The sequence below is a fragment of the Aplysia californica genome, unplaced genomic scaffold (genome assembly GCF_000002075.1).
Source record: "Aplysia californica isolate F4 #8 unplaced genomic scaffold, AplCal3.0 scaffold00799, whole genome shotgun sequence".
Classification (NCBI taxonomy): Eukaryota; Metazoa; Mollusca; class Gastropoda; order Aplysiida; family Aplysiidae; genus Aplysia; species Aplysia californica.
In genome coordinates this window covers 74,528-88,613 of record NW_004798069.1, presented here as the reverse complement: position 1 = coordinate 88,613, position 14,086 = coordinate 74,528, and the positions used below count along the sequence as shown (strand labels likewise).

The window sequence follows — 14,086 nt, the reverse complement described above, 5'->3', positions numbered from 1 at the left end:
CCCAGAGGCATATCTTTCGTGACTATAAGGGCATCCTGCCTCTGTTTATGTTAGCAGTAATTGTTTCTTAATTTTCAGTGGCATACAAACTGCAGAGGTCTTGTTAATGAACTGTCCAGTATCTTTTTAAGCTTTCTGTACAAATTCTTTTGCCATTTTCAAAGGCATCTTTTGGTGTGTATTCCTATCAGTCCTCATAGCTCTATGTTCAAGGATATCTCGCATGCTATTGTCTCAATCAAGATCATTCTTCCATCACTGAAATGCAATACATTGTCTCTTATTTATTCAAGCATGTCTGATTTGAATGCCTGCAGTTAATAATTATAATCAGTGCTACTCTATAAACTAAGGGAAACAAAAGATGGAGGCTTCAATGCATTATCTGATCAAAGAAAAAAGAATGAAACAAGCATTGAATCAACCAATTAAGTCAACTTTTGACCTTTCTCACCTTCTAAAGCAATGGAGAGAACTCTGTTCTCCACAAGCCAGTCCAGAATTTTCTCCGCTGGTATCACAATGGAAGTCTTTGAGACCCGGGTGCTGTTCAGATCCTCAATCAGTTTTGTAACCTTAAGGACAGATCAGAAAAGGAAAGTTTTATCTAGAAATCTTCCACAAATTCAAACTAAAGGAGGTGACTGACTACAAAAACAAACAAAAAAGCGAAATTACTACATAATATAATAAATAAACAACTTACACAATAATAACATACTGACAGCTTTTATTAATAACAAAATCTGAGACTTTTAACATAATGATTTTAGGCTACTGAAAAATCATAAAACTTAACTCATTGGAGTCGCGCTATACTTTGCCTTGCGCGCTTATGAAATCACATGATTTTGGGGTATGTTCAAATGCACATAGCTCAAAAACCGTACAAGATAAAGCAAATCTGTTTGCAGATTCTGAAAATAGGAGGTTGAAATAATAAAGGCACAAAGAATAGTGAATGAGGAAGAAAAATAAAGTTCTCTCTGAGTGGATTGAAAATCTAGAAAAATTGGGGGCAAAAATTTTTTTGCACACTAAAACATCATCATATATGGTCATATAAATTGACATAAAACATAAATAGAAGGCAAATCAACATATTTATTGTAAAAAAAACAATATTAGATTGAAACATATGACAATTCTGATGAGAATGACATGAAATGATAGGTGGGGGATGATGATGATGACGATGATGATGATGATGAAAAGATGATGGCTGAAAAAGAAAACAATATTCAGGCATAGTGTTCTTTGGTATGAAAGATTTCACAACACGGATGGACACAGAGTGCCTTGTTGCACTTGCAGCATTCATATTGTGTCACTTTCCTCTTGCTTTTCTGGGTTTTGGCCATAGCCTCCCCCTGATTTTTGTCGCTTAGGACCTATAAAATGTAAACAAACTTCATCGCATAAATGTATGCGGTGCGATCTCAACGGTTCTCAAGTCCATCGCATATATGTATGCGATGTGATTCCAATGAGTTAAAGTTCAAATTTTATTTTGTCAAGTATCAAGTCCTACAACTAGAGTGTTCAGGCATGAAATTTACTGGTACTATCTTTTGTACTTATATGACAAATAGAAAGCACAGTCTTGACACACAGGGCAAACCATAATCTTGCCAAGTGAACCTATGGCAAAATACCAGATTTTCTACGACAGGCCTTCTGTCCCAACAACTCAAAAATCACAGAATCTGAAGTTAGAAGGATCAAGGTATAGATCAAAATGTCCAGCTGACTTGATGTGAACAAAAAATAAGTAGAATACAAACCTCTTTCAAGGCATTCATTTTGGCGTTGAAGTGTGGCGACTTAAGCATGCGCAGGGTGATCTCCAAACGCAAGTCGTCCAATTTGTCCACATCCTGGGGCCACATCTTCAGACACAACAGTTTCATGGAGCTCAGCAAGTTCGACACACTGCCAATTTTCTGGAACACAAATACAACAAAAGTAATATAAAATTGTCAGAAAAATTCCAACGCAACATTAACTCAGCAAAAAAAAATTTGCAATCAACAGATAAAGGCATTATATAAAGAGAAGCTGATGTTTAGTTTAGTTTTAGTAGAGGTTTTACGGCGCTTGCAACTGCATAAGGTCATATGAGCGCCAGAAGATTAGAGGTGTTACAAGAGAGTAACAAACATAAAAAAGAAGAAGGGGAGATAAGGACGATAGATGTTTGATAGGAAAGAAGGAGCAAACCACACCAGAGCACCCGCCAACCACCCACAAGAGATGTTGATGAATCAAGAAACCATCAACACAGCACCACACCAGGGGCTCCACAATGAAAGGCCACTGCTCACTGGTTGCCACAAATGTTTTGTGACTAACCATGGAGATGGCCTTATTTAACTTTTCTTTACACAAATCAAGCAAAACCATTTGTGGGTCGTACCCACAACACAGAATATCAAATTTAGCCTGAACTACATGTAAAAGAATTTTTTTTTTTCACAGGACCATAAAAGTTTTTTAAAAAACCAAAAAAAACACAAAACTGTTTTTGTCCAGTGACTTAAAATGAAAACCACAAAGCAAAAAAGTTTTAGGAGTGTCAGCTGCAGACCAACCTTTTCCTTAAAATCTTTCTCTTCCAGGCTTTGGATGTACTTGATGGCTCTCTCCATACCCGGCCGCAGCATACTCTGCATCACATTTTGGTTCAGGTACTCCGCACAGACACCAAACGGCTTCAATAAAAGTGACATGCTCTGGAGAAGAACACATTTTACATTGTTTTCATGTCCATTCTTTTTCCTCTGAGAACGAAAAAAATTTTAGAGCTCCCACTTTTTGTTTTAGTAGAGGTTTTACGGCGCTCACATCTGCATACGGTCATATGAGTGCCAGAAGATTAGAGGTGTTACAAGAGAGTAACAAACATAAAAAAGAAGGAGGGGAGATAAGGACGATAGATGTTTGATAGGAAAGAAGAAGCAAACCACACCAGAGCACCCGCCAACCACCCACAGCTCCCACTCTGTAGTTCTGTCCCTATAACAAAAGCTGCTGTCATTTTCAGTACAATATTCTAAACTCATTTTTTTTTATGCAATAGAGACATAACAATACATTCAGAGCTCAATGAAGTTTTAGAACAAAAAAACTTTCACTTCTTATTCAGAAATCACTTCAACCTCACAGAAAATACTGCCCAATTACAAATTTTTAAATATATTTGTAGACAGTATGAAAGGACCTATAATGAGATTTTAAAAACTTGTACAATTCAATAAATAGAGAAAAGACTGTAAATGATGTCATCATACATTTCTCTGTATTTCTGGGCGCAGTAACACGTAACACTTAACAGTCGTAGAACAAACTTTCTCATCAATCCCAACGCAGACCACCACAAGTAACACAAAACACAAGATATTGAAACAGCACATATGCATTTATGACCATTTCACAATCAGGTTTTCTCTAAAAACAATACAATAAACACAAAATAGACCACAAATTCATACAATCAAAGACAGACATGATGTGATCTCTCCAGAACTACTGCAACAGGCCACAGACTAATCTAAAAGCAAAGTAAATTTGCTTCCATCTACTATCAGTCTCTTAAAGAAATACATGTAATTTATTTCACCAGACTAAATTCATAAACAGGATCACAAAATAATCTTTTTTTTTTTTAATTGAAATTATTTTTAAACTTGCTATGAAGACTAAAACATTTTCTCGTACCCTCCAAAGCAGTGATAACACTGTAAAAAAAAAATAAATGAAAAACCTGTTTTCAACATGCTGAAATGTGACAAAGGTAATACCAACGGGCAGGTAAAAATGTATTCTGTCGCTCACCATGATATCCAAATCCTCCGCCTCAAGATGCTTCCGCACAAGATCAAAGCCTCCCTGATATGCAAACTGCAACAAGAAAAAAGTAATAATCGATGAACTAGTTGTTCCACGTTCCTGAATATAATGGCGAGCCTTACAGTGGGTCTTTTATTTTCTTCACATTTTGTTTACATAAAGCCTGTATACGTCGGTCAAACTACTAAACGTTGGCTCCAAATACAACTTAGGAACTGGCTGCAATAAAGACTGGGAACTTTTGGGAGATAATGTAGAAATTTTCATTCAAGAATATATTGGACTCTTCAGCTCTGTTAGAGTGTGAAGTAGACCTCAAAGATTTGTTGTTTTTTTAGGTCGATTAGGTATGACGTCTTACAAACTTAAATTAAGTACCTCACTGTTATTCTAAGGATGTTCTTTCTGCTTTTACAACTGTAAGGCGATAGCCACCACAAAATCAGTTGATGGGGGGGGGGGGGGGGGGCTTGAATCTGTTCTTTCACCAAGATTTAAAAATTGCTATCAAAATACCAAAAGTACACTTTCAACTGATATTGTAAAAAAAAAAAAGAAAGAAAAATCGTAAATGAAACAATAAACATGCATAGATTAAACATTGCCATCAACATTTTAAGAAAAACTTACAGAATTGATGAGGTTTGTCAACCAACCAAACGGACTCTGATTACTCTGAAACAACAAAAGAGAGAAAAATCACATGAAAATACACATAATATTGAGGCAAAACAAGTCGTAACTTCACAACGCTGACATCACAGAAGTCACATACTATTCAAAATTTCATAATCTATCAGATCAAATGGGCTCTTTTTTTTATGGCTGGGAGGAGGTTGGGGGAAGGGGATAGTTTGATAGAGACACTAGCAGCTAAATCCTGAAGTTCAATAGTCTCATTTTTGCATGACCAGACTATCAGTTGGGCTGACATGAAAGAGAAATACTAAGCAAGAAGAAAAGATGCCAGTCCAAAGCTGCAGATAACAGAAAAGGGCAATCATCCATGAAGAAGGGGAGCTGCATACCCTCTAAGCAAACAACAGACAGAGTATGTAACTCCATCCCACTCGTCGGCGTGGACAAATTTCTAAATATATCAACACATACTTCAGATCCAGCAAAAGGCTTCAGAAGTTAAAACCATAAAGACGCAATGGGTGAGCAAAAAGCCAGTCTCATCTACTAGCAGCTACATGTACTGGAAGTTCATAAACTAGACCTGTGACAGGAGCTGTCTTGTAGGAATCTTTTGCTTCACACTTCATGAATGTTATCCTTCATAAAGTGATATTCAGTCAGAAAAATTCATCCTGCATATCATTTAAGACCAATACAGATAAAGCCTTGTGCAGACTAAGCTATGTCAAGAAAATACAAAAATAAAAACAACAAAATCTCACAGTATTGGTTTTCTGGGAGCTTGGGGGAACAATGGCTGGGGGCTCACTGCCTTCAAACCGTTCTTCCCACGTGATGCGGCTGTCACGCTTGCCGTGATTTTTTATCTGGAACTCTGTCTCAGGGTTGAAAGCCTAGGAAGAAACACATTCAAATATCCAATTTACACACTTCATTCACAGTACATCTTAACACTTTCCACCCATGCAGCGCACGGAGCGTGCAACACTTACCCCCACGGACCACGATACAGATGCGGTACACACTGTATCTTACCGTCGTCGATCAGCATCCCGTGGGGAAAAGGGATGGCTTCTTACCGTCGCCAATCGGCGTCCCGTGGGGGCAAAGTGTTAGAAGAGTACACTTCGTAAGTGTGAGGGAATAAGAAAAAGACGCTCAACATCATAGAGAAGGCGGCACACAACAAACTCATAAAGGAATGCACTAATACTGATCCAGTAGCTGCCAAATTTTTATCAGTTCCTTATAACATTTTTTTAAAGAATCAGTCTCAATATTTTTTTGAAGTATTTTGGACAAACTTATTTTATTTGCTTAGTTGCTACAAGATAGCAGCTGTTAAGTTACTTTTTTTTTAAGAAAGCCAGCTTAGCTTATTTTATCAATGGCAAGAAAAGCAGATATTCAATAAAAAATTGTATTGAACCTAGAAAGCAAGTATACTGGAAACACAGAAAATACTGGCTCAGAAAGCAGAATCCGCACTTTTGTAAGAACACAGCTCACCAGGGTAAGACATTCCATGAGGACTGAGTGCACCGAGGGTTGTTTCAAAGATGCTACAGCCAGCTCCACGAGAAGCCCAAGCATGTTGAAAATTCCCTCTTGAATATCAATGCCCCACTTGTGAACAGCATTGGATGTCAGCAGCTGAAACATGCAAGATCACATAAATTATGCCATACTGTGGGCATCATCAGGTGCATAAATTGACAGTCATGGTTATTTAGGGCTTGGAAAAAGCAGGGCAACATAAAGAAACAGACACACATGAAAGAAATAAGAATAGCTAGGTAAATAACGCAGGTAAATCCATCTATAAGTAAGCATTTGCGGTCAGCATCGTACAACCATTTTTAAAAAGATAAATATAAAAAAGAAAAACTGTTTATGATCAATATTTCGAACTCTTCCATAAAAAATTCCAGGCACCTGGTATGTGTCAAGCCTGTCATCAGCAGGCAGTGATTTTGTAATGCAGTCCTGGACACAGACACACTTGACACAGCCACTGAACTAGCAGAAAAACAGGTTCACTTTCTGTTACAACAGTATCTAGAAGCAATTGAAGGTCCTTTTCTGAGCCTGCTATTAAAACTGTGTCATCTGTATACCTGATGTTATTAATATTTTCTTCATTTACTTTGAGACCTGGACATTCTTCTATGTTTCTAAGGATTGTTTCACTGTACATGTTAAAGAGGTCTGGTGACATAACACATCCTTGCCTCACTCCTCGCCTAATCTGCTTATATTCACTGTATTCTCTATTAATTCGCACAGAAGTACCAGTACAAATTCCTGATAATTCTTAGATCTTTTCCATCTATGTCTAGCCTTTCCAGTATTTTAAATAGCTCATCATGTCTAACTTTATCGAACGCCTTTGAATAATCTATGAAGAATAAATACAGATCGTTCTGTGCTTCAACACATCTTTCCATTAACATTGTGAAGGTGAATATAGCATTTCTGGTGCCCTTGTCAGGAACAAAGCCGAATTGCGTTTTAGATATCTCTGGTCTTACACTTCTTCTCAATCTTCCCATTATTACTCGCAACAACATTTTTGTAAAATGACTCATAAGGCTAATTGTTCTATGCATATCACTCAGTGGCACCTGGTGTTTTAGGTAAAGCTATAAAAACTGACTTCATCATACTTTCTGGGATCTCACCACTGTCATAAATTGCATTGTGGAGTTGTTGTTATTTCAGTGCCTAGTTCTTCAGGAGAGACAATCACTTCAACAGGAATATTATCTGGCCCTGTGGATTTTCCTTGTTTCATTTTCCTAATGGCAACCTGTACTTCTGCTTTCAGTATCGGTGGTCCATTTATTTCATTCTTTATTACCGGTTTTTCTCCTCTATTATCTTCGAAAAGTTCTGGGCCTATGTATTCTGACCATCTGTTTAAGACATCCCCATAGTCCATTAAAATATCTCCTCCTTTTGATCTTATGGATCCTGTATTTGAGCATCCTTTTATCCCACTTACTTCCTCGATTTAGGAATGCATGTATTTGCTGTCTTTGTATTGGTTCTTTTCTATTTGTTGACACTGATCATTTATCCATGTTTTGGTTTTTTTGCTTCGTTGCATTTTTTCTTTATTTCCCTGTTTAAGATGTACTTTTCCACATTTGATTTTGCCTTTCTTCTCTCTTCCATTAGTTTTAATACGTCCTGGGTCATCCATTTTTTATTTGCTCTTTTAGCTTTCCGGGGGAAATTTTCTTCAACAGCTTCCATTATTGAGTCTTTCATTTTCTTCCATAGTTCTCCCGATTTAGTAATGTCTTCCAAAGCTTGACATTTATTGCTTACAGGGAGAAATGTTCTTTCAGTTCTTGATTTGTCTTTAAAAGATCTATATCAAATTTTGATTGGTATTTTGACTTTTTAAGTTTCTTCAGTCTCATCTGCATTTTACACATGACTGGTACAAGGTCATTATCACAGTCTACTCCTGGCAGTGATTTAGACGATTTAATTGTATTTCTAAAATGTTTCTGAATAAGTATGAAGTCTATTTGATTTCTACTTCTATCGCTAAGACTCTTCCAAGTGTATCATCTTCTTCGGTGTGTGTTTGACATCATAAAATTATTTTCTTCGCACCATTCTATCAGTCCTTCCCCGCGTTCGTTCTCTTTACCCAGTCCCCATGGCCGAACAATATCTCCTGTACGTGTACTTCCTACTTTGGCATTAAAGTCCCCCATGACTACCTTTACATCTTGTGATTTTAACTCTTTGATTGCCTTATCAAAGTCTTCATAAAAAGTCTCAATTTCCTCGTTGTCATGTTCTGATGTTGATGCATACGTGTGTGTGCCTAGAAAAAGGTACCAAAAGTCGCCACAAACCATTTTGAGCGACAGGCTGATAATGACAAATAATCACTTTTTTGACCAAAACGCGTTTCCAAAAAAAATTATCGTTTCCACCATTTTTTAAGAATGCGTTAAAAGAGTTTTCATTGATTTGACTTCTAAGTATTTTGTTGTGAATTATTTTGAGGGTAGGGTATGTTTTAAAAAAAGATAATGAAAACTGCTTCTAAAACGTGTTAAAATCTATTCTTGAAGCATGTTTTCTCTTCCCCACTATGTTTTACCATTGAATTCTAATCATGATATTGATGTCAACTGAATGCCGAATTGAAAATGAATTTTCCATGAATAAATACATTAGAAACAATTGAATCATCTTTTTTTTTCAAGTGTGTTCTAAACTTAAAAGCTAATTTTCTCAAAATTAGATCTTTATACCCTACCTCGCAAAATGTGCAATATCTCAAAAACTACTTGAGATATCTCAAAAATTCAAAACCCACTGTGTCCAGCATTGAATGTCTCATTAGATACAACCGTTAACTCAAAATGGTTAAAATCCGACTTTACTACCTTTCTATTTCTTTAGGCACACACGCATATTTGGATAACACCTATGTCAAAAAGTTTTCCTTCTAATTTAGCCACGATGACTTTATCTTTCCTCCATTTGCTTTTGATAAAAGTCCTACTTCACTGAAAAACTCAAACCATCCCAAAAAGTTACGAAAGTTATGGCACAGTTCAATTTAATTTCTAGTGACCTGAAATATGAACCACAGTCATCCTACATTAACTTATTGAAATAGATTAAAGTTTTCTCTGCATTCAGTTTCACCACATCATTTTCACACCTATGTTCATTAAATTTGAAATATCCAAACCTGATTAGAAATGACCTTCGCTTGAAATTGAGATTAAAATTTTTTGAAGACATTTAATCATTCAATCAAGGCCAATTCCTCTGGAAAACATCAAAGAGATAATCCATTCATAGTGTTGACATCATCATTGACATTACCTTGTCCACACACTACACAAACTGATAAAAGCATTACAATCTCTTCACATTGTTAACAAACAAACAAACAAGAATGCTTTCAGTTGTCATACCTTTTGAAACGCTTCAGGCATACAACGATCCACAAATCTGAGACAGTGTTCATCACTTTCGGCAAGACCTGCAAATATGTTCTCATGTTATTGTTGATTTCAAATTTAGCAATACAGTATTTGCATCACAAAAGATTAAAAAGATCATCACAAATGATCTTTTAAAATTATCTCAGTTATTTTTTATATCAAATAATCATATAAAAACAATACAAAAATATTTTTAAGAGTATTTTTATCAAATATATTATTAACAGAAAACACAATTCAACATTATAATATCAAGTGTATCGTTGACAAAAAGTCTAACGTTATTCATACCCTTAAGAACAATTCCATAGCTGACAAAGCAGAGGTGTTAAATTATTAAAGTGGAGTTGCAGGCTCGCATGATATGCTGACACTCAACATATAGGACCTGAAACAACATATTTATCTCACCAGCTTCCATGAGGCGTGTAGAAGCTATAAGACATTTGCCAAGGGATTCTTCTTTCTTGAAAGGGATGTTCCAGTTTTCAGTGAACACTCTGCCTTCCAGCTCATACAAATTTGTCACAGGGAACTCCAAACTGTTGGTTTCCTCCATTGCTGCTGCTTCACTCATGGTAGCAGCATCCATCATCTATAAAGAAAAACCATTAGAAACATAAAAATGTTCCACTCTATGAAAAATTCAAAGCAGTGAGTGATGGAGGCTGAAACCAACAGGATTCAAAGTAAAAGTATGGAGTAAAATGTAACTAGGCAGTACTGGGATGATCCAGAAGAAAAAAAATCCAAGTATAAAAAGAAATTGAGGGAGCAGAATAAATTCATTTAGAACTTTTAAAAATAATGCCACTGAATTTGAATAGATGAAGAAACACATCCCAAGTAATTATTTAATCATCCAATTTCCTTTGATCAATTCATTAGATGCTATAATACTTCAGATATATATTATGTATTTGATGTTAAATTCACTTTAACTTTTTACAGTTGTCTTCCGCAAATGCATAAAGAAAATCAGACATTTCATCAATGATGATCCCTTCTTCACTCTGGCGGAATGCTATACTTAAAGCGATTCATGCTCCCATCTTTATTCAAATGATTAAAAAGGCAAGATGATTTTTTTTGTTTTATTGAGAATACCCAAAACCAAAAAATCAGCACTGTAACCTTTGCTCTCCAGCTCTTGTACCCACTAATGACTGATGACAGTGCACACACAAACTAGTTAAACACATACTTCCAACTCCCGATGTCAAAATGATAACAACAAGCATTCTAATGGACATTTCCATTTGTATATTAACTTTTGTTTGAAAAATACTGTATCAAAATTACATCTCGGCCTCAGTCTAGAGGCTGAACAACAACCAGATCCACATTTTTGTTATAAATATATATATATATATATTTTTATATATATATATATATATATATATATATATATATATATATATATATATATATATAATTTTTTAACTCCTCCTCATATCAGCCAGAACAAAAAGCTCTGTCGTTTCTGTTTACTTACCCTCTTCCACAAGAACGATACAAAGCATGTCGTTTTCACCTCCCTTAATAAAAAACACTCTGTTCAGTCCTCCATATCCATGTTTACAATAATTATACCTGAATTGGTCAAGTTAGAATCTGGGCATGATGATAATTCCCTCCTTTATGAGAATTTAATTCTTGAAGGCGTAATACCCGAGAGGCACCACGTTGTACCACCGACAATTTTGAATCTAGAATCCGAGTCATTGTCCCCCCGCTTTTCTCCACTCAGTCTCACTATCTGCTTCCCCGAGGCTGTTGATGGTATATTTTTACATGCGGCTAAACGTAGAAAGACACATCTGCCAGATTGGTGGCTAATTTTAGTAATGTGATGTCATCACATCCTGCGATACCCACAGACTATTTTTAGAAGGCCTTGACACCAAAGATCATGTTGTAGAGAATCTTTGGAGATACCGCAGACATGTTGGGTCAATGGCTTGACGTATTATCCGTATCGATGTGTTTCGCACGGTACAAGTCCACACTTGCGGCTAACTGCAGACCATCAGCCATGCTCTAATGATTGGTTACTAGGTTGCCGGTATGTTAAGAACATTTCGGAATTCCGATAGTGATGCTTGAAATTGAAACACGGTAAACAAAAAGACAATTTAAAGGGGGCGTAAATTGCCAGAAGATTAACCTCCCCCTCCCCCGTCTTACCTAAAAATAGTTTGCTTCATTCTATGTTTAGTCGCATGTCTTTTGTTTGGCATGGTGAACAAGGTAAATCTAGGGTAAATTTTTACTTTCACTCCCGCACACAGATGCACTGTTTCAGGGGTCAAACTGCTGTACTGTTTGCTGCAGATCACACATAAAGCCACTAAAACTGTCGCAAATCAATTATTTTCAAGACAATTTCAAATCTAACTGTAAAATATCAAATTATGGGTGTAAAAACCCCCCTGTAACCCCCCAGATTTTCTTTTACCCCAGTGGGGCAGGCCCCCCTGGAACCCCCCGATTGGTCCAAAGCATGTCTATCTCGGTTAAAAACAATCAAATATTTCAAAAACCATTAATTTGCGACGGAAATGAAGTTGATATTCGTGTTCAACGCATCAATATTTAGTAGAAAATAGACAACTGGTAGCTGAGTGTGAGACGGGAGGGAAAGTAAAAAAATACCAAATCTAGTTCCAACATTCTCATGAGATATCTAAATGACAGTACAAATTTAATTCTCGATTTTCAGGAAAACCTGTGAAATTGAAATAAATTCAGGCTGACAAGAGTTACAGAAGTGTCAGTGGAGATCCGCAAATGAAACTTTCTCAAGAAACTTTCTGACAACTAAGCTACATTACCAGACAGTTGAATACAATATTATTTCATTATGGGTTCACATTTTACACAACCTGGCTGGAAAGCATTGTAATTCAACAAAAACGTAATAACTCAAAAGTCTGGAACTTACCTTGTTTTGTCCACTGTCATTGCACACTTCATCATAAGTGGGAGGCAGATGAGGACCATAGGTTACGCTTGAGCTTGGACCTGATCTCACATCTTTCAAGTCAATGTCCATCACCTCTACAGAGTATGGTGCAGTTGGTGGCTCATTTGTCAGTATCGCAACAGCATCACCCAGATCATTCTTGGCCATTCGGAGTGCTCTCCGAACTTCGGATTCGGAGGGAAATCCCATGGCCAAGATCATCTGAACATTTTCATCGCTCACAATAGTCATATCCATGATGCACACGGTTATTAGTTCACAAGAATAAACAATTATAATGTAATGCACCCGGGAAACATTTACATTCACATAATAATATTACATTTTATGCATAGTCATTAAAAACACAACAGCAAAGAGTCATCAGCAGAATAAGTGTATCCTACTCCGCCATCTTGGTTTTGAAGCCACTTTATTTATATTAAACTTTTATCGTAAAAGAGCATCACCTCGTGGGCGTCGTCTCAGCGTAGAAAAATTATATCGCCAAATCAAAACAGTTTTTTTTTTTATATCAGGTTCCCAACTCATTTTTTACTCTGCACTATTGTCGCTGCGTGTGGAAATAAGTAAAATACTGAGAAGACGAGTTAAAAGAGAGGGGATGGGTGTGGAGGGAGAGAGGACAGAAATGCGGGGCAAGGAGAATACAGGGAGAGAGAGATGGGGCGAGAGACAAATTTAAAGAGAAGGAGAGCGAGGTAAAAAAGAGATCGCTGACCAAAATTGTAATTTTACTGTATTTCTTAAATGAAATTCTATACCTCTCTCGGTGCATAACTCAATTTCTCACCAACTCATTAGGTTGTGTTTTCCTGGTGTCTTCAACGGCATGCCTCGCTCTGCCTCCCTCCTTCTACACATGTACTCTGTTACTGTCTTGGCAATCCCTTCCTTATTGATCATAATACGATGTGCTCAAACACAACTCACTAAAGTTTGCATTTCTTCACTGAAAAAAAGGAGGTTTTCATGTGGCCTTAGGTTTACTTGATTCTTATCATCTCATTTCATTCGTTGTACGCTGTTGTCTTTGTAAGAGTTGCCAGTAAATAAATGAAAGCATTATAGCAATCTTTGGAACACTTTTCTTCATCTCAATAATGTCTGCTGTGGGCTATAGGTCCACGACGTGACGACATACAAAAATACCGAGATGACCAAAGAACGCATTCGTCTCGTGTCACGGTAGAAAGACCTTTGAGCTGAGTATGTTGTTTCTTTTCTTTTTAATGGTCTTCAATGCATGTAAGCCTATTACCAGTTGCGGCTCGTGGTTTGTGAAACTGACCGACTATCATTCATGATCTCCCCATCCCATCCCAACCTCACCTCAACCTCCAACCCCCTTGGTCTTGGTCTTCCTTGGGAGGGGAGAGGGGGGGGGGGTAATCTGTTGTTCTCTGTCAGGGAACTCGGATCTTACACATCTAGAACTTCATGATAAATTGAGCAGTTGCCCTCAGACGGAAAGAGCCCCCGCTATGAAAGGCAAGCACTGGTGGTAATTGGATTTATAAGTAAGACTGACGAATGTCATTATCAGACAGGATAGCAGTTGAGAGGTGTGAAGTTCTGACCACTGCTTGCCGATCGGACAAACGATCCTTGATCCCACCGGCTG

General features: G+C 37.0%; 1 protein-coding gene across 1 annotated transcript in view; it reads right to left on the bottom strand.

Annotated features, from left to right (window-relative positions):
* The window catches only part of LOC101859739 (ubiquitin carboxyl-terminal hydrolase 24), a gene marked incomplete in the record, with an annotated part of 85,583 nt that extends 72,723 nt beyond the window's left edge, over positions 1-12,860 (bottom strand). The window contains 10 exon segments of the mRNA XM_035972697.1: positions 455-575; positions 1,785-1,943; positions 2,592-2,732; positions 3,835-3,900; positions 4,480-4,524; positions 5,253-5,384; positions 6,001-6,144; positions 9,447-9,514; positions 9,888-10,071; positions 12,421-12,860. Of these exon segments, the coding sequence (XP_035828590.1) occupies positions 455-575; positions 1,785-1,943; positions 2,592-2,732; positions 3,835-3,900; positions 4,480-4,524; positions 5,253-5,384; positions 6,001-6,144; positions 9,447-9,514; positions 9,888-10,071; positions 12,421-12,699 (1,339 nt within the window).
* Positions 12,861-14,086: the final 1,226 nt, after the last annotated feature.